This window comes from Echiichthys vipera (genome assembly GCF_963691815.1).
Source record: "Echiichthys vipera genome assembly, chromosome: 17".
Taxonomy (NCBI): domain Eukaryota; kingdom Metazoa; phylum Chordata; class Actinopteri; order Perciformes; family Trachinidae; genus Echiichthys; species Echiichthys vipera.
The window spans coordinates 19,391,226-19,417,974 of NC_139842.1; the positions used below are offsets into that span (position 1 = coordinate 19,391,226).

At 43.1% G+C, this 26,749-nt stretch overlaps 1 protein-coding gene across 1 annotated transcript; it reads left to right on the forward strand.

Moving 5' to 3' along the window:
* Window positions 1-1,960: 1,960 nt before the first annotated feature.
* mpp3a (MAGUK p55 scaffold protein 3a) lies at window positions 1,961-26,350 on the forward strand. Its single transcript, XM_083930708.1, has 20 exons — window positions 1,961-2,070; window positions 8,855-8,920; window positions 9,031-9,149; window positions 10,285-10,362; window positions 10,728-10,808; window positions 10,962-11,099; window positions 11,197-11,278; window positions 13,785-13,870; window positions 14,720-14,794; window positions 14,907-15,103; window positions 16,701-16,765; window positions 17,684-17,704; window positions 18,545-18,586; window positions 20,209-20,274; window positions 20,945-21,100; window positions 21,283-21,363; window positions 22,707-22,800; window positions 22,889-22,997; window positions 23,246-23,374; window positions 24,092-26,350. Exons 2-20 carry the CDS (start codon window positions 8,884-8,886, stop codon window positions 24,269-24,271), a joined length of 1,836 nt encoding a protein of 611 aa, XP_083786834.1. The 5' UTR covers window positions 1,961-2,070; window positions 8,855-8,883; the 3' UTR covers window positions 24,272-26,350.
* The last annotated feature ends 399 nt before the right edge of the window (window positions 26,351-26,749 follow it).

Here is a 26,749-nt window from a genome sequence, read left to right on the forward strand (position 1 = left end):
GCCGTAAATAACAAAAAATATTGTTAAATTTCCTACATTGCCATCCCCTGACCAGTTTAGATATAGACTTGACTTTGTTTTACCTTTTTGAATTGATTGTAGCATGTGTGCACACATCAGTATGAAGAACACATGGATCACCATGAATCCACTTTAATTAATTGAAAGCTACATGTTAAGTGCATTTCTGTGTGTGCAGTTCCCTTCTTTGTATCCTGAGGTCCTCTGCGGTCCTGACACGAAGAAGAATAGGGGGGTACAATGACAGACTGGGAACCCCCTGATTTACCATGTGAATAAAGGGGTGTGTGTGTGTCATTAAGATGCTGTGTGTCAGCTGCATGAGGAACACGCAGGCAGACAAAGAGGGATCAGCCGCTCTGTAGAAGAAAGTGGGCTGCCACAGCCTCGGCTTCAGTCCTGTCAGAGTCCGGGAAGAGGGGGAGGGGAGCTCTCTATCGGAGGCAGCCAATCAGATCCAATTAGTCACCCCAACATGTTAGTGAAGCCAAAAAGAGACGCTACAGCTTTCATCCTAAAAAGCAGTGACCAATTCTACATCGTCTTTTCAACCCAGTGTGTGCCTCTGTTATTACATTTGAGTTACAGAGCTAACAATCAGTGTTTCTAAAATGTAAACCTTTGAACCATAAGGCCCGTCCAGCACCTCAGTTTAAAAATAAAAGAGAGATTTAACCTGTTTTCAAAGCTTCAACTCCATTTGCGTGATTGTTTTAAACATTTTCATGGTACAGTGCTTTTATTAATGTTAAAGCGGTAGTAATATATTTTGTTAGCCACTTGGGGCAACAAGCATTAAACACAACACTGATCTATTATCACCTAGTAAAGTTGATTTGGCAAAGGTGTTTGCAAACCAAGCCTCAACCACAGTGATTTCCTGGTTGAACCAATACGGAAGTGCCAAAAATTGCAGTTCACCGAGTGGCCACTAGGGGCAGGTTTCATAATAGAGCAGTTTCTCATTGACCCCCATGTTAAACAGGCCGTTTACACAGCATCATTAAACCTGTTTAAGGCCTGGTAAGAAAAAACATTCTAGTCTGTGTGTTTAGGTCATATCTCCATGACAACACTTTTTTTGTACGAGGCTAGCTTTATTGTATTGGAGGTTAAAGTTTCTGAACAATTAGGGGCGTGGCCTCTTGAGTGACAGCTAGCCGCTTGCCCCCACATCTCCTCTGAGGTAAACATCAGCCAGATGGACGTATGTCCCTCCCCAAACGTCACATACATGCCCTTTTTTACCGTACGCAAGGATGATTGCATCGAGTTGAGAGAATGGACCTTGACGGAGAGGCTACGTCCATTTTTTATATGTGCAAACCTGTGCCTGTTTACACCTCACCCAGACACTGTCCAATCTTAAAGCTCTTTGTAGCTTTGATTTGATCTCCACCAAGTTAAGCATTCTCTTTCTCTTCAGCAGTTAAATGTCGCTAATTACAACATTGTCCGTTCTATGGTGCTGTACAGGTAGTGTACAGAGGGTCTATCATTGAAGACAGTTCAAGAGCGAGCAGTGCCAATAATTAGTCATTGGATGCATTGTTAATATGAGAATGTTCAGAATTATCATTCATAACAGCAACAACGGTTATTTTATTCTTGTGGTGTAGTAAACTAGCTATGAGATACGTAGGTGTGGCTACTTGCCTTTGTCAATTATCGTATTGTGACGCAAACAGGATAAACGTATTGTATTCTGAAAACGCCTTGAATATACCATAACCCATGAGGTGCACAAACTGGAGCTACAGCATCTCAATCAATCGGAGCTCTTCTATGGCATCCACTGATGTTGTGACCAGAGAGAGCATCAGAGATGTAAAGGGAGGAGGGAGGTTAGGGGAGGGGCTGACGGAGCGGAGGAAAGAGAGGGGAAGAGGCGGACACTCAGTGGCAGCAGGTTTGTGAGAGCAGCAGAACAGGAGGAGGAGGAGGAAGAAGGAGGAGGAATCGGAGCGAGAGAAACAGTGTGGCTGCAGCCAGGAGGGACACAAACACAGTGAGAGAAAGAGAGAGGAGGAGATACAGAGAGAAGAGAAGGTAAGGAAGACCGCATTTATCTGTTTGACGCCTTTCTTTTCACTGTGAACATGAGGTGTCGGATACTCCTGCTCTCCAGTGTGTGTGTTTTCCTCTTTCTTCCTCTGTCTGCCAGCTGACAGCATTCTGTATGTGGGGAGAGCAGAGTGCTGTAGCACTGCAGAGTGATGCAGAGATATGGAGGCGAGAGAGAGGGAGGGAGGGATGGCCAGCATTATGCTGTACAGCGAGGAGGGGAAATAAACATCTGCCTGTGCTCTGCTGTGTAGGAGTGAGAGGATGGGTGTGTGGAGGGTTGGGGGGGTGTGTGGTGGTGGTGGTGGAGGAGCGTTTCAGTGACAGTGTGTTGCTGTCAACATCAGTAGTTTCCCACCATGTTGGAGATCATATAAGTTTCTGTCAGACCACACCCTCTGATATCATTTGATGGTTTTGTGGTTGCATCAGTTAGTGTGTGTGTGTGTGTGCGTGTGCGTGTGCGTGTGCGTGTGTGTGTGCGTGTGCGTGTGTGTGTGCGTGTGCGTGTGCGTGTGTGTGTGTGTGTGTGTGTGCGCGTGTGCGTGACAGGCATGTTGGATGCTGGCCAAACATGCTTAGTGTTGCCTCCCCATTACTGTCAGGGCAGTGGATTAGCTGTGTGTGAGAGCGGCGTTCGTTCTCGAGGCGGTGAGGAGTCGAGCCAAGATGCTCGATCATGTACTGACTGTGTCACTCTCAGCTGTGTGTACATGGATACACCGTCCACCCGTGTGTGCTTGTGTGTATGTGCCTGGGCTGTGTTGAGAGCACGCATGTGAAAAAAATGCTTTAGTACAGGAGGGTTGCTGCGCTAAATACCCATCCAGCCTTCTGCTCCTGGCATCAATTCTCGGTCAAAATTTTTTGCAGTTTGGTGCCTGATGGAGGAATAATATTCTCCCACCATATTGTAAAGCACATCGCTGAGAACGAGAGTGTATGGTCCTGGAGGAGGGACAGGAGCAGGGTCGACCCTCGTCATCTGGCAAAGTGAAACAGTCTCTGAAAGGCAGCCCGCTTTAGAACAGCTTGGCTGAGCATTTGTTGTTTCAGCATTTCGATGCCAACGCATTTTCACAGCATTGTAGACGATGCATCTTCATAAAGAGCTGTTACGTGTTCTAAGGATCCCTATACCCTCACAGGTATCAGGATAACCACGGCAGATGGCACATTTATTTTGTAGAAACATATCTTAGCATTCCATAGAGGGCTGAAGCATATTGTTGCAGCACATTAACAACGAGACTGTCCTTTCAGTCGCTTCACTAAAACGACATGTTAATGTTAAAAAGATTGGTTAGTGATTATAAAGAGAGAAGAGGAGGAAGTCAGGTGGTTGTATTGTGGAGCGACGGACAATATTGTTTTTCCAGCATGACCATGATCAACCTAACCTTAACAAAGTCGTCACGTCTACCCAAAACTTAATCAAGTCGTTTTTGAGCCTAAACCTCAACCGTTGTTTTGTGACATCATAAAATGATAATTACTTTTCAACGGTTTTGGAAACAACTGATGAGTGCAGTCCTCCTGCCAACAGAGGCATCAGATCAGAAGTGTATCTCTTAGAGCAGTCTTTCCCAAAGTTAGACCCAAAAGGGGTCGCAGATCTCTTTTTACCGGGTCTCCAGTCAGCAGAGTGAAATACACAGCTATGCTATGATATATGAATTCATTTTCCTTATTATAATATAATTCAGTTTTGGTGTGCTTGTCTAATCAGTTTAAACTCTGTGTGCAGAGCTTTTAATGATAATATCATCTCTGTTGTACCAGCTGACATAGATTCTGTCGCCTTACTGCTTCTATGTCCTGGATTTCTAGTGCAAATTCTTCATGAGGTTATGACAAACTTAACATCACACTAAGCAACTTTACTTAGTGATGAGATGCACTTTTATAAATAAATCAATAAATTGTAATATACTTTTTCAAATACATGGTTTGTTGTGCTTTTATCAGTAGTTTATAAATGTAGAAAATGATTTATTTTTGTAAGTTCGGGTCCTAGGGAGACATTTCTCTTTTTGGGTCTCGAGCTGAAACTACGACTACCTCTACTCTTCAAACACTTAATGAAATGGTCATTTCTTTCTTAATTAGTGGAGCTACTTCACAATCTTGCCATTCAATCCCTGGCGACTCCAGAGGTAGCTCCTGGCGTACAAGCCCCTGGGATTAGGAATCACTGATCTACTCATTTGACAGAAAATTAGCAGCAATTATTTCGCTCATCACTTATTTATTGAAGTCTTTATCAAGTAAAAATCTCAAACTTTATCTTGTTTCGGATATTATTACTATTTGTCTCTATTTTAATGCAATTGCAAATTGAATATCTGTGAACTTGGACATTTTCCACAACTTTTAGGGTGTGAAACTTTCTGGGGAGGTATAGACCCCTGCAAGTGTGGCAAATACACGTCCACCAGCAGGTGGCGCTAATTGAGGTGACCCTGTTATGGGCCTTTGCCACAGAGACCTTTCCCCCAAAAATCGCAAAATATTCAAATCCTACTTTTTTGAATGGAGGTTAATCGTAATGAAACTTTGCACATGTAATATTTGGACCCTCTGATCAAAAGTTATCAGAAGAATTTTGATAATACAAAAAATGCTCAAGCTCTAAAGGAACAACTTCGTGTATGTTGCATTTAAAACAGGAAGTGTTTTAAACCGATTTAACACCAAACTCTGTTCAGTAGTTTTCACTGCTACACTGAGCCACAGTGCAAACTTGAGGCTGAGGCTAAACGACCAGCAGGTTGCTCTGTTTGCATCATGCAAAATTCTGAATATCTCAGAAATAATTAGTCCGATTAACATGAAAGTCAGTGCAGTGGTTTCTCATGCTCCGCTGACACTGTGAAACATTTTGACAATGGGCAACTAGATAAAGCTGTTTTGCAAACATTTTAAAAAGTGCGAAACCTTTCTAACGCTTATCTTTCTTTTGCTCAACCTGACATTAATTTGCACACAAGCTAAATCCATAAACTGCACAGATCAATGATGAGAAATCATTATTCTCCACCCTCTAGCCAACCTGGTTCTCTGAGGAAAGAAGAAACCCTGAACACTTGTTCCTTCTCCGCATAAAAGCTGCTCTGTAGTGTCTCCATAAGCTCTTACGGCTCAGGTCTTACTGGATGAGGCATCAAAGAGACGTTAGGAGACCTGATGAAACTCTTTGCAGTGTGCTGATCGCTGTGAGGGCTGACCGATGCCCTGCTCAACCCTGCTGACATCACACCACCTCCAGGGCTCGTGATTGAAAAACAGCAGGATAAAGGTTGTGTGAGTGAGATAAAGAGAAAGACAGAGAGATTCTGATGAAGTGGGAGCCTGTTGGTTGTGTGTCAGTGTGCGCTGAGTCCAAACTACTTGTATATGTATGAACGAGCACATCAAGCTTGGATGAACAACACCGAGAATTACATTTGGTGTTATTGAGTGTGCTCTTATTTAACACAGGATTATGTTATTAATGCAGCAACAGCGGTATTAATGGCTGATCCGTCTGCATTTGAGCTAAATGTGTCTAGATGAACGTTATATGATGGAGGCTGTTATCTGATCAGCTGACTTCTTCTGATCTCACTGGGGCTCCATCATGTTTGTGTGATCCGCAGCTTAGCTCTTAACTAGATTTGAACTGAAAATGTCTTTTTTTTTTTTTTTTTGCTGGGACGAAATACAAAGTGTGCGTGTATTTCTGGATCAGTCTCGTTTTGGTGACTTTGCGAATCATGTTTTCGCAGCGATGTGAGATAGTAGGAGCGTGGTGCTTTTTGGAGGCCTGTGTGAGCCGGGAGCATCTGTTCACAGCTGTTGGTAGTCAAGGATACACAGACCAAACTGAAGCAAAACTAACCCCCAACCAATTCTTCTTTTGTTCTTCAGGGCTGTACAGTAACTATTTTTCCCCAAGGAGCGCATAAATCATGAATAAGTCATAGAGTGTGGTCTTGACCTACTCGATATGTAAAGTGTCTTTAAATAACTTGTGTTATGATTTGGCACTGTAAATACAATTGAACTGAATAAAGAACTTTGGGGGCACAATGAAAAAGGTCAAATAATGTGTTCTATTTTTAGTCGGAAATACAGTGAAGTGAAACGGTTGCAGAACGACTCGCTCTTCGGCTCAGGATCGCACGCTGAACAAGAACCTGGAGCTATTGCTCTTTTGTGCACAACTGTGAATGCACCATACAGAAGCAGGATCATTTAAAAAAATAAAGTTATTTGTTTAGAAAAGCAGCATTCTGAGTTACCTTTGCAGTCATATTTGCACAAACCACATAGAAAAAGTGTATTTTCATTTCAGCTCACTATCGGCAGCCAAATGGGTAATCGGTCAAATTGTCCCTCTAAAATTCGGTAGCAGCCACAAAAATCCCATATCGTCTGGGACCTAATTTCTGGACAGTCCTCCATCATAAAGATAAAGCGATCCATTCCCACAGTGTCATTATATCTGCACTTTGCACATTACAGCAGGACACATTTTTATTTGCCTATTAATTCTAATGTACAAGTTCCCAAGCTGGGTGAGTGGGAGGAGATGGGAGGACACTTTTTAAGGGGTTCTTTGTCGTTGATATAAAACATTATAAGTGAATAGTGAATATTGATACACAGAGTGAAGCGCCTTACCAGAGACACTGTATTGATAACAATGTTTTCTCCCTTTCCCTCTGAGTTAAATATAGCGAGGTTATATGGAGAAAATCCCAGCTGACACACTTGAGAATAAAGAGACTGTCTCTTGTGTGTGTTGATCACACTGATTCTCCTGACAGAACAAAAAAAAGAAAAAATAAGAAAGAATGTCTCTCTCCTTGTCTTCTCCTCATCCCTCTTTGTGGCTCTGTCACATCCTCACTGTTCATTATTCATGAGCTCATTGCTGTCTCTGTCTGTCAGCTGAGGTTAATCATATTCTGAATATGTACCATCAAAGCACAAGGATACGTTTTAGTAATGCTTTAGGTAGAGGGAGAAAAGTGCAACCTTGGAATATAGAAACGAAGTCAAATAATGGCCGACACACTGGTCGTTTTCTTGTAAACAAGCTTAACAATATGCATAAGAAGTGCAAAATGAAGCTGCCATATTTGTAGGAATTTCAAGATCCCACCCCACTTCCTGTTACTCATGTAGATAAACTTTCTGGGATAATCTCTTTTTATCTCCTCTGTCCTCTTTCCCTCCTTTGTTTAGTTTGTCTGCATTTCTAATCCCAGACCTGTTATTCCTCACCTGTCCTCTAGCTGCCACTGCCGAATCTGCACACCACCCTCCTGCACAGCTGCACCGCAATGAACTGGATATTCTTTATCGTCGTTTACTGCCTTGTCCCTGTCTTGGCCATCTTCCTGCTTTAGCCCTTTGGTCTTATATCCTGTGTATACCTGCTTTTCCAGTCAGCACACTAGTCCATAGCTTGTAAACAGAACAGTTCACAAGCCAGTTCAGTGATGCATTGATGTTTTTTTTGTCTCATGTGTTTACATATCGAAAAACTTTAGATCATCATATCATCCCTTAGCGTCTTTTATATATAACAATCATTCAGGGTTTCTAGATTGCTCAAAAAGTTGCCATTAAACACTAAAAAAAATCTGCAGGTTTGCAAAAGTAATGATTGATTTAAACAAAGTCTCTGTGCAATGTAATAAACCAAGGCAAGATGCTTCATCATGGCAGGCCTCCGTAGAGCGGTACAGTCACATCCCTTATAAAGCTTATGTTTAATTTCACACATTCAAAGCTGATAAGCACGCTACTGCCAGGCAGGTTAAGCCTCTTTTCTAAACAGTCTGAATACCATTTAATGTCAATATTGAGAGAGTAAATACAATGATGGCGTATGATTATGTAACATACAGTAGATAAGCCCATATTTACCTACTTAATTATTCAGTATTTCCTGATGCAACCAAAAGTAGCACCATCGTGACGAGAACATTTTCATGTTTGATATGTGAACATCCTTTTACTCTTTACTGCAGCTTTGGCATGGTGTTATTGTCGTCTTTGTTATCCGATCGTAGCGTGATACGATGGAATCTGTGGTTTATGTAATTGACCTGTGTTTTCAGTGGCAGGAAGTATGGAGAATATTGAGTAAAGTGACAGGGATATTGATCGGTAGGGGCTGCAGTAATCTAGTGGGCTGTGCATTACTTTAGCCGAATGTATCTTTGCGTCACTCGAAGATCTGTCGGCTTAAATAAAGAAAGTTATTGCACAACATACACTGCAAAAAACATCTGATGAATGAGGTTATGTAAAAGTCGTCCACCATCATATCGGTGTTCCTCAGCAGCTGTATGACACAGTGCTTTAGTCCGTTCTTACAGGTTTGTGCCAGACGATCCAACTCTCCCACCCTTAACACCAACGCAAAGCTCACAGTGCCTGGTCAAAGTCGGTGTGATTAATAGTACCAGCATTGGCTGTTTGTCTTACTAGGACAGCTCTGTAATGCCAGACGGATACGCATACACACCTACATGTTCGTAGATGAGGTAACTACACTGCAAAATGGAAAAAACTGTAGCCTGGATTTACAACATGAAGCTTACAAGGAGATGATATACGGCTATGATTACTGCACATGGGTCCCCGGAGCCTTTACATCATGTATACGTTTACATACATGTATACGTGCTCACACAAACTCCATTACCCCTCTTTTACCATTTGTGAGAATAGCATCTGTATGGAAATAATAATTTCTTTCTCCTCCTCCCAGGTTTCCTCCCCTCCTCACCTCACTGACCCATGAAAGAAGCCATGCCGGTCCTCACAGCAGGAGCGGGTGAGACGACTTGGCACAGATGTTCGACACATACTGTCCCATACTTTCTGTGCTCCATCTGTCCACATTAATATACACGCTGGGTTTTTTCTCATGCCGTGCCTCTGTAGGGCTGCATGAAACGTTGGCCCTGCTGACCGCTCAGCTGCGGCCCGATGCCAATCACAAAGAGGACATGGTTTTCCTCAAAGATGTCTTCAGTGAGAGGAGCCTGGGATACCTCATGAAGGTGAGGAGCTCTTATTACGATTCCATTGTTATTATTTACATGGAGGTGTAATATGCAGCTCTATGTTCAATACAGTTTTATTAACAAAAACAGAAGTTTTCCAACTTCCAACAACCAAAACCAAGTTACATTTATGTAATACACAGAGTGTATTACATAAATTTAATTAGAATATGCTCACAAAAAAAAGTTAATTTGAGTGAGAGAGCCTGGATCTGACTGTTATTCAAAGAAAGTCTTGAAGGTGTTCATATTTTTCTTTAAAAAATTAATTCTAACTCATTCAGCGTATTGATTTACTGTGGTCTGATCTGCCCCCGCTGGGATTAAGGGTTGGTAAAATTAGGGCAAATAAAAGTACACAGCCTGGTTATTGTCAGGCATCAGAATGCAAACAGTATCTCTGCTGGAAATTGTAAACACATCTTATTTTTGGCATTAAAAAGAGACGGTCAATGGAAAGTTGTTTTTAAGGAGTATTAAATGACGATGCAAGACAAGAAGAGCAGCTTGTGCACGGCCCATGGATTCATCCGCTGTGCAGACCTTTATAAGCGGAAATTAGTCTCTGTTAGTGTCAGATAATTTGATTTGAGGTGCGTTTGTGTCTCCTTTGTTTATTTGCCCTTTAGTCAGTAAGTTTGATATCTTAAAAACAGACCATTTCAGTGTTAAAAGAAAGTTAGCTAAAGGGCCAAAGAGCTCGATTTAGTTATAGATCTTGACATTTTTTACAGGATTGCAATTTGCAATCTTTTTCTCAGTGAACTACAGCACATATTTGAATGAGAACAATAGGACACATGTAGCCCATTACTGTCTTTACTATACATTTCCAAACCTTTATAATAACAGATTTCAACGATTGTGCTATCTTAATGACGACATCCACTCTTTTTTCTGCACACAAAAAGCATTGATCATCATTTCAGATGCTCTCTGGAGCAGTCCCTGTTTGGTTTGTCTCTTGCAGGCATATTTCTGCAAGTATTCTGCTGATTATTCCACTTCAGATGGCATTAAGCACAAAGAAACAGCAGCGGAGAAGAAGACTGCTGCTAGCTAGTTAGTCCAGGATTTGTTAGTCCTCAAGGATTTACACAATGCTAATTAATTACATGTGTTTGTTTTGCAGATTCATGAGAAACTGAGACAGTATGAGAGACAGAGTCCAACACCAGTCCTCCACAGTGCCTCTTCCCTGGCAGACGACGTAAGTAATCACACACACATACACCCCCCTCCCCCACGCCCTAAATTACTTTTCCACTTGGGCACAGCAGTCAGTCGCAATGAGTTAGCTCCGACAGAGAAGCAATGCAGGTATCAAAAGTGAATTTTAATGTTCTCAAAGTGCTGAATCACCAGTGCTCATCTAACTCCACATCCTGCTGCTCTCTCGCTCTCACCAGTTATCAGCTGGGAAAATGCTGACACTAGCTGCTCGCTACTTATCTTCCCCTGTGTGTGTATCTGTCTGCATTTATTCGACCGTAAACTACAGCAGCGTGTATTACCGGTATACACATGCACGGGTTTATACCGGGGCAGGGCTCATGCGTGTTTTGTGATTGGCAGGTGGCAGAGGAGTTGCAGAGCGGACCAATGAGCACTGAGGAGAAGGAGCTGCTGCACCTGCTGACATCACCGCATCTCAAGGTAAATGCACTTTTACGAACGTGTGATCGTGAGGAGGTGTAACGCCGGTGTACATTCAAGCAGCCATCTTTCTTGTCCACTAAAAGTCATCTCTGAAGGCTGTCAGCACATCAGCACTGTATTCTCATCATGTCTGTTTTTTTGTCCCGACAGGCCGTTCTCTCGGTACACGACACCGTGGCACAGAAGAACTTTGACCCTGTGCTGCCGCCACTGCCGGATGACTTCGAGGACGAGCTGGAAGAGGAGTCTGTGAAGATCGTCCGGCTAGTGAAGAACAAGGAGCCTCTGGTGAGTTCTGAAGAACATAAGATGGTTAGATATCATGGGAATGAGACATCTTGCTCTTTTCTGTTAATGATCTTATTATTATACGTCTGCGCTCCAGGGAGCTACCATCAGACGGGATGAAGCCACTGGGATGGTGATCGTGGCTCGGATCATGAGAGGGGGTGCAGCTGATCGAAGTGGTAAATTGTGCTTCTTCTCCTTTTGTCCTTAAGCCATGTCTGAAATCTCTAAACTACCAGAACCTGCAGTCCCCGACCTGGGGGGCTGAAACACATACAAGGTAGTGAAATGAAGTCGACACTACTGTCAAAGACGTCTTTGCTCCCATAACATGGCTTCTTTCAGATGAGTAGATAGAAATCATCCAAAATACACATTCAGTTTATTTAAACTTTGTCTACTCGTGTCTGTAGATTTCTCCTGAATGCACCAACAGTTAGCATTAGACAATGCCTCATTTGCATATTTAAACATAACATTTCAGAAAACTTTTAATACAAAAGCTAACTGTCTTAATGTAAGTACTGAACTGGGGAAGATTTGTGGTCTTTACCCTTTTCACCTGCAGTGTCGCCCAAAAACAGAACATTGTTTATTTTTTTACCTTAAAAAACATTCTTTGTGACATATTTTACTTTGCTAGGACTTTAAAAAAAATTTCACATTCAAGGCTGAAGTCACCCATTTTAGAAATAAGATCAAGAGTTAAGATCATCTTTTCTTTTTGTCACCAAACACAAATAAAATCTTGACAACTCTTATTATTGTGTTTTATGTAGCAAGTAGAGTTTAAAGTGCATGTGTTTGCATTACCCAAGTATGAAAAAAGGATCATAAGGCATTCTACTGTATAATACCTTAGGTGAACTGCAGCGTTTAATCAGTGAGTAGCCAGTGCAGAGGAGAAACTGCAGGAGCAAACATAAAACGCTACATCGAATTAATGGCAGAGAAAAAAGTTTCATACTGTATGTCTCATCTCATCTTCAGCCTCTTATCCGGGGACGGGTCGCGGGGGCAGCAGCTTTAGCAGGGGACCCCAAACTTCCCTTTCCCGGGCCACATTAACCAGCTCTAACTGGGGGATCCCGAGGCGTTCCCAGGCCAGTGTGGAGATATAATCTCTCCACCTGGTCCTGGGTCTTCCCCGAGGCCTCCTCCCAGCTGGACGTGCCTGGAACACCTCCCTAGGGAGGAGCCCAAGGGGCATCCTTACTAGATGCCCGAACCACTTCAACTGGCTCCTTTCAACGCAAAGGAGCAGCGGCTTTTCTCCGAGTTCCTCACGGATGGCTGAACTTCTCCCCCTCTCTCTAAGGGAGACTCCTGAGGAAACCCATTTCGGCCGCTTGTACCCGCGGCCTCGTTCTTTCGGTCATGATTCATACTGTATGTCTTCATTTTAAATAGTCCAAAAATCAATCCTTAAAAGAAACAAAGAAGACTAGCATGAGTGCATCTCTGTTGTCATTAGAGTATCGCACACATGCTCTCCAAGATGCCATATAATTATGGTGCAGAATATAACATGAATACATCCAGGGAGAAATGGTGGGCAGCAGGCTTGGCAAAGTTTTCAGATGCCCCTCTCCACAGCAACGTTTACCACCTTTTCCTGGGGAGCAAGGCATTCCCAGGCCAGACAAGATATATAATATCTGTAGCGTCTGGGTCTACCCCGGGGCTTCTTACAGTTGGAGAATATACAAATCCCTTTATTTCATTTTTTTTTTTTTTACTTTTGCTGTCCCTACTCGTGCCTACAACTCACAACTTATAGACTGCACTCTTTGTAGAGGTGTCACATGTAGATATTGCTTTCTATTTGAGGGTGCAAGCAAAAAAAAAAGGTTGGGAATCGCTGAGCTACAGGCGTGGTCATCATCTTTCCCTTCCACAAATGCAAATCATTGCCAACTTAAATGGGAACTGCTGTTGTTGAAGAATATAGCTTTTCGGGTTATTTTTGCTATTGCTATAAGAAATAGGAAAGACTCAGAGATGACATGCATAAAAGTTCCCGCATGGAAGGCAGCCAGGATGTTGCAGTCAGTGAGATCAAAGCCACAGTGAGAGAGATGCAGCAGCAGGAGGGAAATGAGAGGGATGGTGCGGTTGTTGCTGAAACTCAAAGCTCTCCACGACTCCCCACAGAATCAATCACACGATATAGGCTCTGCTAAGATCCTTTCATAGGTGTTACCATGGAAATATCAGCCACAAGCAGGTGTATGCGTGTCTGTTGGCATTGGAAACATGCATGCTGGGAAAGTAAACCAATTAGTGTTTGCATCCATTAATCATTTATGTCTTCCTCTGTTTTCTTGCTGCGTCAAGTGTTGGAAAAAGCTCTGGAGACAGAGGCTGCGGAGATTTCCGAATAAACCTTGGGTCCCTTTGTAAATTATACGTGTATGATTGCACAATAGTGTGTCTGCTATGTGCTTCTCTGTCCTGAGGGGAAACTGTATTGATCCGACTTCTCTCAGCCTTTGATTTCATTGTTGTGGCTGCAGCTAAACGGATCACAGCTGATGATAGACGCCGCTTGTGTCCGTGGATCTGACAACGATACCGATGTCAAGATATGAATGATAAACCCTAAAGACCCTGTAAAGACTTGATTATTATTGATGTATCTGCCCCGCTCAGTATGTGCCTTCCTACTGCCTCTCATCCTCGTAGGTTTGGTCCATGTAGGTGATGAACTCAGGGAAGTCAACGGAGTCTCTGTGATCCACAAGAGGCCTGATGAGATCAGTCTGCTGCTGGTAAGACCCACAGACACACAGTTAGGTGTAGATTTAAAGACAAGCTGGTAAAGATCTTAGAAGAGAACATAGAAATACTACATATATGCTAAACGTGCAGACAGTATTGTTCATTCTAATATTTTTAACATATTTTAACAATAAAAACTATAATTTGCACTTTTAAGCAGTTGTACTACATTCGCCAAAACAATAAAAATCTGTATTTTTTTGTTTTAAAGATATTTGTGGTGCATTTTATATCTTCACCATTAATACCTACAAACCTATTGATATTTTTGCCACAGTCAGAGTTCTTCTAAATACAATTATTTAAATGTAATACTTCTAATTACATGTAGAAATGTGCTGCTGCCTTTTTATGCCAACAAACTACAAATGTACTGTAAAAAAAAAGAAAAGAATGGGATTCAGGAAATAATTTGTGTGTTTTTGCACTTTTTAAGCCTATTTTTTTTATCCAAATCTATACTTTTTGCTCTGATGCAGTATTTTTGAACTGCATGCGAAAATAAAATATGTTGATTTAATTGCACATGTGCACACTAAATAATGGGATTTTCTTTAGGTTAAGAGAGAGAAAATGCTCTGCAAGGCTTTCTGCATTTGCCCCAGACAGAAGCGATGGGTAATCTATAAACTAGAAGTCTTTAGGATCCCGATAGAGGTGAATCATCACCTGAAATGTCCCGCCCATCTTTTATTTATTTATTTATTTATTTAATTATTTATCAACATTGTGGTTATAGTCCTCAGGGAGCCTTGAAAGCCAAGTGTATTTTGTGTTTGTCGTAATTAGAGGCTACTGTCAAACTCCTTTCCCCTAATTTCTGTCTATTTGTGATCTAGTCCCAGTCCCAGGGCTCCATCACTCTAAAGATAATCCCTGCCATTAAAGAAGAGGACCGGCTGAAGGACAGCAAGGTGAGATGAAGCATGAGTGACGTTCAGCATGTTCATTGAAACTGCGGCCGTAGAGAGAATAAACGTTTATCTACAATAATAATTGTCTGAATATGGTGCTTTTTGTTTCCAGGTTTATGTGAGAGCCTTGTTTGACTACATCCCATTGGAAGACAAAGCAACACCTTGCCAAGAAGCGGGACTGCCCTTCAAGCGGGGAGACATCCTGCAGGTCGTCACCCAGGATGACCACACGTGGTGGCAGGCCAAGCGCGTGGGAGACAGCAACCTGCGGGCCGGACTCGTTCCCTCCAAACAGTTCCAGGAGAGGTGAGAGCACCCCGGAGGAGACTGGTGTCACATCATATATCTGAACAGCCTGTGGTGTAAACTGATCACTGCCCCGACTGTACGGTTCAGCCGCACAGTGCTGATACAGTATTTGTTGTATTCAACCATTTGTAATCTGTCAAATCTACATTTATGCGTTGCACTTTGAAGGGTCGACTATGATGAGATGGAGCATCAAAGCGCCGGGGAAAAAAAAAAATCGAAACACAGCCTTGATTAGGCGCAGGCAGATACTGTTAGTGTCATAATCTGTCAGTAAGATGATCTCAACTGGCAGGGAGATCCTTGCCAAACACTGCAGCGTCTGTTGGATTAATAACCACAGCTTAAACACAGAGAAGGACACAGGGGTAGTTGAACTCTGAAAAAATGCCGTTGTGGGTTTAAATGCGTTGTGGGTTTAAATAAATGTTTAGGGTGAAATCACAGTATTCTGTTGATGCTGTTGGTTTTTGCTGCCCTCTGGGGGCAAACAATGAATGAGAGAAACATCTTTGAAGGCATCAACATGAGGATGAGCTCAGGTCGGCTTACTTACAGACGGACAACGGCTACAAAGAGATACGAAAAGACCACAAATAGATGGAGATGACCACAAAGACACAGAAAACAAATACAGAGAAAATGACCAGAAACTGACATAAAACTATCAAGGCCCAATTTACACCTGCTATTCAATACATCTAGATGTGATTTACCCTGATTACATTTACATCTGGTGTTAATATGCGTCTCCAGCCGCACAGTTGCACGTTGCAGTTTTGAGGCGCCTTGGAGGTGCACCGTTCTCCAGCACCGACTGCTCTTGCCTCATGTGCCAGGGCTTACACCACATGAGCTGCAGTGTGATTCTTTTACCTTAAAATGATTTCTCTAACAGGACATTTCTCTTGTTATTGCTGGAGATGTTCCTTCTTTTCTGGGCTGGAGTTTGTGTGTTCCCCGGTGTCCCGACCCGGTAGTTGTTGTATGTGGTAACGAAAATGCAATTGCATTTACATTTGTGTTCATTGTCACAATGCATCCAGCACCTCTGGAGGCGGTTTGGCCGATTGGATCACAATCCATCCTCAATGCATTTTGGGTGCATTTACACCTGTACTTTTACATGTGATCAGGCCCGATCACCTTAAAAAATGGATGTTAATGCAAGGTGTAAAGGGGGCCAAAGAGACGCTTAATGATCTTAAATAGATTTAAAAGACCATAAATAGATGAAGACAACACCAAAGAGACATAAAATGACCTCAATATAAAAGCAATCCCACTCCAAAGAGATGCAAGATGACCTAAAAGAGATGTAAAAAGAACACAAATGGATAGAGACACCAGAAAGACACAAAAAAAAGACTGAATCATTCGAAGTGCTTAGTGTCTCTCTCAGTTTGGGTGTCTTCCTCTTCTGTAAGAGGGCTGGATGGCCTTTTACATGTCGTATGTTCATCTTTTTCATGTTTAAATCTTTTGTTCCCACTCTCTGACGTTCCCTCCTCCACCTTTCGCTTACTGTGTATTTCTGACCTGATGATTCTCTTCCTGCCTCCATCCTCTCTGGCTCTGCTGCACATTTCCCCAGGCGACTGGCCTACAGGATGAAAATGGGCACACTCCCGAATCCAAAATCCCCTAAAAAGCCTGTCTGTAAGTTTTCTGCTTCCTAGGATTCCACCGCCTCTTCAGCATTATTTCATAATTACAGTTTTACTACCTGCAGCATCTCTCACTGTCAGCTCTTCTTTCTCTACTAATGCACCCGGCCGCTGTCATTATGGGGCAATAATATCCCCGCTGAATAAATGCAGCAATGTTGTCATTGACATTTATTGACCTTTTGTGCTGGTAATTGGCATTCTCAGAGGCATTACCATTCATTGTCCGTGCTCTTCATGGTGCTATGTAGACGTGTTTTTAAAAGGGATGAGAGAGAGCTGGAGGGGCACAGAGACGGAGGGAGGGATCACAGATATGAATTAATCTCTTTCATGTTCGGCCCATCTGGCCAGTGAGCAGCTTAAGTAGATCCAGACAGCGTTACAAGCTGCGCCCACTGGGAAACAAAGCCTCAACAATACATTACACTTCTCACTTTCTCACTTGACACTATAGCAGGGCGGCGTGTAAGTTCGCCAGGTGAGTGGGTTATGTGAGGGGTGGCTCTTTGTGGCGAGTAAGCTGCAGGCGATCCGATTAGTTCTGAGCCACGGGGAGACAACAAGAGCTCAGGAGTGTGGCAGCTAGCCCTGCTACACCACGCAGCAGCAAGCCTTGCGGGGACTCTTCGGTCTCTGCTTCCCCTCCACGCTCCACCAGCTCTCTGATTAATTCTCCTAAATCCCAGCAGGGGCCCTTTAAATGTGGAGCCCCCCCACCCACTAAACGCACACCCCTTCTCTTTTCTGTGACGTCATTGACGACAGCAATAAATCTCTTTAAATTTCAAATCCTCATTTCATTAATTGCCAAATCTCATTCTCTCATCTTCCACTTACACCAACATGACCTTAACCTACTCTAATATTTTTTTGCTGCTCTGTTTCTCTTTGTTGCAAACTTTATCAGACGACCAAGGATGTGATAAAGGTGGGTACGTGTGCAGAGCTTCAAACATGTTTCATCTACAACACACACACACACACATACATACACATACACACACATTCTCAAACAAAACACACAATGGAAAATGTTTATCGTGGCCTCATTGCCTGTGTGTGTGCGTGTGTGGAGAGTTTGCATGTGTGCTAGTAGGGTGTCCATTTGGGATTTCTACTGCTTTCAGCTTAATTCCTCCCCTCCTGCTGTTAGTGCACCAGACTAGAATAGAGATTCTAGTCTTTGGTGTGTGTGTGTGTGTGTGTGTGTGTGTGTGTGTGTGTGTGTGTGTGTGTGTGTGTGTGTGTGTGTGTGTGTGTGTGTGTGTGTGTGTGTGTGTGTGTGTGTGTGTGTGTGTGTGTGTGTGTGTGTGTGTGTGTGTGTGTGTGTGTGTGTGTGTGTGTGTGTGTGTGTGTGTGTGTGTGTGTGTGTGTGTGTGTGTGTGTGTGTGTGTGTGTGTGTGTGTGTGTGTGTGTGTGTGTGTGTGTGTGTGTGTGTGTGTGTGTGTGTGTGTGTGTGTGTGTGTGTGAGATACAGCTGGCACCTTTCCAGATGCAGGACAGTCTCCTCTCGTAATTTCAAATCTCTTCTTCAAGCCTTCGTCAGTGGCTGTTGCCTCCAACAACGTTTCTTCATCATCTCTTTGCTGCCCCTCCACTCTCGCCTCCTGCTGTCTGCCTGCCTGCTGCCTGACTACCCCGCCTGTCCACTCAAGCGCCCCGTGGCCCACCCTCCCTCTTTAGCTCTTCCACATCCCCCTACTCCTTAACTCTTCCAGGTCTCTTACCCTGTGCTTACCCCCTCTTTTCCCTGCTTGCCTCCCTACAGAGGACTGTGACTGTGAGGGCTATTTCAATGGACAGTACATAGGTGAGAGCGTGCACATCTTTCTCCACCTCCCTCACCCTATCTGCTCTTTGCCTGCTGCAGCCTGACTGTTCGCTGGTTCCCCTGGTTGCTTCTGGGGCTGGGGGTCAAAACGACTGCTTGTGTAGGGTTGACCTGTCTGGGGCCGGCGGCTGAGGGATATGAGGAAGGGGCGAAGGTTTCTAAGGGTCAAGAGATGGGGTCAAATACGTTGCCAGAGGAGGAAGATGGATGAGGGGATCTGATTGATTTGAGCGGAGGGAAGACGTGTGCAGATGTATGAAAAACAAAGTGATGTGTAGGAAGTATCGTCTCACACTTCTGAAGGTGTCAGTAACAGATCTGTCTCTTCAGAGGCTCCACTACATAATTAGAGTTGACGGACAGTCAGACATAATTATGACCTGAAAAACTCTCTTTGTTGCTAATTTTGTACGCTTAATTTTTTACACTTAGCACAATAAATTCCAAATAATTGCCAGCATTATGAGTCTTTTAGTCAGTTCACGGCATGAATATGAATATTCACTTAGGTTGAAATGGAGCTGTTCTTTCAACATAATTCCTATAAAACTAGACGAGTCTGTTGAGCTCGTGATTTATTTGCTCTGGCAGGTCTGGCCTCACATTTAGACATATTTCCAGCTGACCAGAACCTTATGGGGTCAGTCACAGAGGAGCGTCATTCACCGGTCCAACGTCCCATCTTTCGCTGTTCTGACTGGTTTTAGGTCAATCCAGAAGAACATTTTAGTTTCTGTTTAGCTGTAAGTTTGTGACCAGGCAGCCATTTTTTTTCCTTCTTCAAAATGGACCAAGCACTACCCCAACTTGCACATGTCGCTCTGCGCTAAACAACTTCAATGCTCTGATTGATTGTAAGTCTTTTCAATTTGCTTCCAGAAGCATTTCAGTCTGCACCGTTGATAACGCCCCCTTGAAATCTAAATTTAGGATATGACAGGCTACCAAATTATTCTATAAAATAATTATGCCCTGTTAAATAAAAACCCACCAAATATTTCTGCAATAACGGTAACCGTCGGTAACCGTTATTGCATTTAAAGTTTTATGTTGCAGGCTTTGAATTCAAATCGGGGTGGAGGGAACACATTAGTCCCCTTTTTCCTCAACCCCTCTCAAACCTTCCAGTGGCCTCCCCTCCCTCACCCTTCTTCAGGCCAACCTGACCCCCACTTACTGCCCCACACCCTGTGAGCTGCTGGAATGATTAGCACAAGGAGCGATCCAAACACAGCTGAAAGCTTATCGACACCTCCTCCCTGTAACAAAATACATGATAAAAACAGTATTTGTGCTTCCTATCATGCACTCTGCTTGGAGCTGTAAACCCCTCCCCCTTCATCCCCCCCCCCCTTGCAGTGTTCGGATCCTCCTAAACCTCCCCCCCTCCTGCATCTAACTAACTTGCCCCTTCTGCTGTGCTGTGGCCAGTGCACTGCTTCCCTCTTCACCAAAACACCCTCCTCGCCCCCCTACCCCCCACCCCATGAGGGCCCTGCTGCGTTGGACGCATTGCACACTCAACCAGGCACGTTTGCTGCTCGTTCACCCTGTGTGGCGGTGTGAGGCTGGGTTGTGTGATGCTCTAACGCCAGTTATAGTCTCTCCTAAGTGTAAAGCAGTGGCGCCCTCCTGTGGCCAGGTGTTTTCCTGGGAATTTTATTCAGGTACAGTGCCCGGCTCATTCCCTCAGGTATACACCACTGACGGGGGATACAGACAGTCCTGGCCATGGGAGACTCTGATTTGCAGGCACTCTCTGCTGTTGATGTGAAGTTTCTCAGGGCCAGGCTGTCCTGTCTGTCCTGCCATAGCACTGTAGCCTCGTTCAGAGCAGCATGCCTTGTTTGGACCATAATGTTGGAAAATGATGTCTATTTTTGGGTCACTGAGATCCGTTTTGAGCTGCAGAAATGTTTTTAATATTAAAAAAAAAATCAATTTAAGGAATGTTTTGTTTCACCTGATGTGTTTACTATACAGCTGCATGTGGTGCAATTTTTAGTTGAAGCATGACGTCTAAAAAGTTCAGCTAATATCTTTCAAATATTTACACTTCAGATAAGAGTGAGCTATTTTCATCCCTGTGCACCATTTACAAAGGTTTTTTAATGCATGGTTATCAGTGGGTTGGTCTTGAATTTAGGGGAAACATTGCTTTTGCATTTGCTCACTGCACTTATCTTACTTTTTTTTTTTTTTACGCAGAAAGTTTGTACAGCAGTGTACTCATGTTATCTAATCTTGTGTAAATAATTACCATGGTTCATGACAACTGACAAAATACCTTTTTTTCTTCTCTCTGCTCCTTCCCTCCCATCTCTGGTATCGCTGTAGCTGGTTTGCGGAGGAGTTTCCGGCTCAGTCGTAAGGACAGGCAAGGATCCTCCGGAGAGGGCTCTGATCCTGGAGACCCCGACTTCCTCACTTATGAAGAGGTGACCCGCTACCAGCAGCGGCCCAATGAGAGGCCCCGTCTGGTGGTTCTGATCGGTGAGACTTGAGCCACTGAGGCACAAATCTTCCCGTGATGAAAGTGACACCTAGTGGATTAAAGCATGTATTGCAGCCTACTGATGATCCATTTCTTGCAGCTATTTCAACACGGAGATGTATGTGAAGTTCATTTTTAAAAGAATTTTGCTTTTTCTCCTTTAACTCACAATCTTGCAAAGGATCTCTTGGAGCACGGATCAATGAACTCAAACAGCGGGTGATTGCTGAAAACCCACATCGTTTTGCAGTGGCTGTACCACGTGAGTCATACGTTTCAAACACTATACTTGAACCAACATTACACTGCACACACTACTGATGTTTTACATAAGCACCAATAGGTTATATGAATGAATGAAAGAAGGAAACCTTTATTGCTCTACACTGATACCCTACAGCAGGGGTTTTCAGAAAGGGGCTATGTTACTGTCCTTCACTTGCTTAGTTTTGCTCAGTTTCTGGATGCTTATGGGATCATGATAATGTTATTTAATCCTATATACACTCAACAATTGAGCCAAGAAAGCCTAATATTGCTGTGTGATATAACTTCAGACTACACCAGATACATATACAAGGTTTGTCCTAAAGCATTTATTAGTTTCTGACCCTGGAAATTGGTCCCCCAAACTGCTGTATCTCTGAAGTATCGCTCAAATCAAATCACACACAATTAGTTTAGTCTTTGTGATCTTCTTATGATAACTAATGTAATATCTTTTCACTTCCATTCACTGAGACTCCTCTGAAACAGTTTGGAGCCGTTTGGCCCGCCTCACACTTTGAAAACATCTGCCTTGGGGGAATTTGCTTCGCACAAAGAGCATGAAAGAACATCAAAAAACATACATGTCAGCTAATTAATATAACAAAGCATAAGCATCACAAAAAAAACATCATAAGGCATAATTTGGAAATTGATAAAGAATATCAAGTGCTGGGGCGCCCGGCGGCTCAGTGGTTAGAGCATACACAGAGGATAAAAGTCCTCGCTGCTGCGGCGCAGGTTTGACTCTGACCTGCGGCCCTTTGCTGCATGTCGTTCCCTCCCTCTCTCCCATTTCCTTTCAAAAATATAAATAAAGGCATGGAGGCCAACAACAAAAGAATATCAACTGATAATTTAAAAAAAATGCCAGATCAGGATTGGGGATGCCAAATCTACTTTCAAATAAGGCCTGACCAGTGCTGATATAGTGAATTCTTGAGCTGGAATGAAAATCGACCTTTCCCATGTGGATTGTGCAGCGATTTTGCATTGATATGACTCTGCAAAGGCTGCTTTCTTAAACGAATACATTTTTTAAATGATATTTAACATTATAATACATGATACATACAATGCATTAGACTGAGAAAATTAAATAAATGTGTTCTGTGTTCTGTCAAAAAGGTTTTTATAGTGGTGTATATCGGAAAACAAATTTGAAACATGAAAATTGTTTGTATTTCTGTTAAATTTATCACCCTTTTGTAGAATGCTTACATTTAATTTGATGAACTGAAATAATCTTTATATTGTAGGTACTGTATATAATAATTGACCACAGCTGTGAGGTGCTGGAAATACTTGAATTTGTCTTTCTCTCTTGTGTCCCCACAGACACCACCCGGCCCAAGAAGCCACATGAGAAGGAGGGTGTGGAGTACCACTTTGTCACTAAACAGCAATTTGATGCAGACGCTTTAAACAACAAGTACGTTTACACTGAGACTGTGTTGCTGTCCTGCAAACATCTATCACTTGTTCCCCGCTGAAGTTAAGGTTTTGTTGTTTCTCTACAGGTTCATAGAGCATGGGGAATACAAGGAAAACCAGTATGGCACAAGTATAGAGGCCATCCGCTCTGTGCAGGCCAAGAATAAGATGTGTGTGGTGGATGTGCAGCCGGAGGTAGGTGTCATGTTACATCCACGGAGCACATCTTGTTTGATGTACATCCAAAAGCATCACACTATCGTAACATACCGTGAGCTACAGATCCTACAGGCAGCAGCAGTTTGCAGAGTGTAGATGAGGGCGAGCGGTCACATCAGATCTGCTTACTATGTGGAGACTGTGATGTATCACTGTTGACTCTCTGCTGTCGTGTCTGATTTGTGTTTTCTGCTCCGTTGTATGGTAATCCTCCATCACTCCAGGCCCTGAAGAGGCTGCGGACAGCAGAGTTCAAGCCCTATGTAATATTTGTCAAACCGCGTGTTCCTGAGAGCAGACGTCGCCGCAGTGCTGCCACTTCACCAGGAGGGGGAGAGCACGGCCGCGTTACAGTGAGTCCTGTATTTTCCCCTGGCAATATTAGACATGTCCCAATTCAGTGGCTTAGAAGAAGCGCATATATTATTTGCACTTCTTAATATTCCATAATTCACCATTAAAGATTGTATACTGTTTAATGGAGCAGTCGGATAATTCAGAAACAGATTTCGGCCAAGTATGTGTGTACATACGCACGCACGCAGGCAGGCACACACACACACACACACCTTTATTTATAAGTTGAGTGTTTCTGTGAATTGTAAACAAATGGGAATATATATCAAATTTGCTAAGATTCCTCGCAACTCATGAAGTTTAGTTACTTTCCAGATTACAATTTTTTCATGCCCATTCAGTCCAGTGAAAGTCATTGAATGTTTGGGACTCCTAAGTCTTAACCTGAATAAGCTCTTTTTAAAAAAAAATATTATTCTTCTGAACATTATTATAGCAGCAAACAAATATTTGAAATATAAAGATTGAGTGTGGAGTAATGGCGTCCTGAGGATGCAATTTTTTTTTCAGTGTTACAAGTACAAGAACTTTTTTAAAAAGCCTCTTGGATCAACTGTAAAATGCATCGTCATGTTTTTGTGACACCATGAAAAGTTGACTTTTTAGAGTTTAGAGTTGACTTTTTTTGCATCACAGGACAGCAACGCTATAAACGAATATGATGGTTTAGCTCCTGTATGTAGAAAATAATTTGATTTTGCATTCTGCAACAGGATGAAGACCTCCAAGAGATGCGCCAGTCTGCCGTCATGATTGATCAGCAGTATGGACACCTGGTGGACCGGGTCCTGATCAAGGAGGACTCAGCCAGTGCCTGTGCAGAACTGCGAGGTATCTTGGAAAGGCTGGAGCGAGAGTCCTTCTGGGTGCCTCTTGGCTGGGTGCGGACCTAAACTTAACTTCCCGCATCTTCCGGAAAAACTTCACAGCCAACCAGTGCTCTCCTCAAGAGCTGATCCTCCCCCCTTCCCCTACAAAAAGGCGTGCTGGCAAGCCTGGGAGTCTGCTGAAATCCCACTGACTGACTGATGCAGGGCTGCTAGACGGCTATAAACTGAGACACCAAAGGGAGAAGATGTCAGAGGAAAACCACGTTGTCTGGAGTGTTGCAGCAGATCGACAGCTCTCTTGGCCCCAAAGTCACATTGATTCACGTTTGATTTTAATTTTTGAACTTCAAAGATAACTGATGGATGCAAGTTTGTAGTTTAAGAAGAGTTTTATTGCTCACACTGTCACTCTTTCTAGCTGTGTGGTTCACAAGAGTGTCGCAGGTTTGGGATCCCACTCAGAGGATGACTCAGTCAGTCTTGTTGGAGCACCTTTAGTAGCATGGTTTTTTTAGGTTTCACGGTTTTCGACTCAATGCCAATCGCAGAATGTTTAAGGTTAATTCTCACTGCTCATGTACCCTGTACAGTATAAGAACCAGTCATCCATTCAGCAGAACGTTATATCATAAAGTTAAGTGAATGCCATTTGAAACTGTTCTTTTTTGCTAAATATGATTTCCACACATGGACGGGAACTAAACGATATCCAAATGTGAGAATTTTATTTTATACAAAATGGTTTGTTTTTAGGAAATGCATGGAAGCTGATTATTTAATCTCAGATGTAAATATTGTAAAGGCAAACTCCTCGTGTGCCAACGAAAGATCTCGTAGCACTTCAATGCAACCTGTTTACCTTTTTTCCCTGGGGGACCCATGTCTGTCTGTATGTTGAATAGCGCTGTGCACAAACGTACGTGTGGATGGATGTCGGTGTATGTTCACGTGCTCCTTTTACGTACAGGAATGGGTTTTGTACAGTGTCCTTGCAAATATCTGTATTTTTGACTGCAGAAGAAGATAATAATCAAGATAATCAAGATTTTGCTTTCTTGAGAGTGTGGGGATGGGAGACGTATATACACAGATTAAAAATTAGAATTGAAACCAGAAAATGATTCAACACACTTTGAGAATCTCATCTCATCTCATCTTCATCCGCTTATCCGGGGTCGGGTCGCGGGGGCAGCAGCTTTAGCAGGGGACCCCAAGTAAGATTTTTTGTCAAGCAAAAACGCCTTGGTTACTTCTTCTGTCATGATAAACTAAGAGTTGTACGAAAGCAAGTTCAAGACATCACCTTGTGTTTTAAGATTGTCACAGACATGTCACACACACAGTTATCAACTGAGCACATAAGTAATGAAAACAGTTGTGAGTTGCAGCCCTATTTCAATGATACATTACATTGATGTCACCCTTGAAGTGACAGTGGTAAAATACTTTAAAGGTTAGGCTAACATTCATTCAAAAGTTGAATATTTATAGTTAGCCAAAAGGGTTTTTTGTTCCAGAGTAAATGTCTTTTTGCTACTATCCCTCTGCTGCAGCTCGGCAGGAAGAAGTATGGACTTGATTACAGAGACCACGGTACATATTGCCATGTGAGTACCACATCAAGATGAACTTGAATAAATGTTAACACCTGGATAACGTGTCACTTCTACGCCGACATTTTCTTGTCTCATCTCCTCTCATCTTTAACCGCTTATCCGGGGTCGGGTCGCGGGGGCAGCAGCTTTAGCAGGGGACCCCAAACTTCCCTTTCCCGGGCCACATTAACCAGCTCTTACTGGGGGATCCTGAGGCGTTCCCAGGCCAGTGTGGAGATATAATCTCTCCACCTGGTCCTGGGTCTTCCCCGAGGCCTCCTCCCAGCTGGACGTGCCTGGAACACCTCCCTAGGGAGGCGCCCAGGGTTCATCCTTACCAGATGCCCGAACCACCTCAACTGGCTCCTTTCAACGCAAAGGAGCAGCGGCTCTACTCCGAGTTCCTCACGGATGCTGAACTTCTCACCCTATCTCTAAGGGAGACTCCAGCCACCCTCCTGAGAAAACCCAGTTCGGGCGCTTGTACCCGCGACCTCGTTCTTTCGGACATTTTCTTGTGTGTGGCTAAAATTTAAGCAGCTTCCAGATCCCCACGGTTTTTTTTTTTTCTTATGTGCAATGTTCTCTTCATGTTCTATATGAACCCAGAATGTTGAGTTTGTAACGTAACCTGTACAAAGTGCCATAATAAAAGCTAGCTGAGTCAAACGTTTGGAGGTATAATTTTTGCTTTACAGTCTGCAGTTTCCTCCAACATTTAAGTGTCAGGATGTTTAATGTGTGTGTGTGTTTCTACCTGTCAATTGTGCTTTGCTTCAGTGCAGTTCACTTAAGTGCATCTCTGCCTGACGTCCTCGGCTCCGGTCCACGAAAGCACTCGGCACATCTTGATCAGCGTTGTTTTCCAGGTAGTCTGCACCGGAGAGAGAGATTATTGTCACAGTGATAGATTAGTTCAAAACAAATCGAAGCACCAGAAAGAATT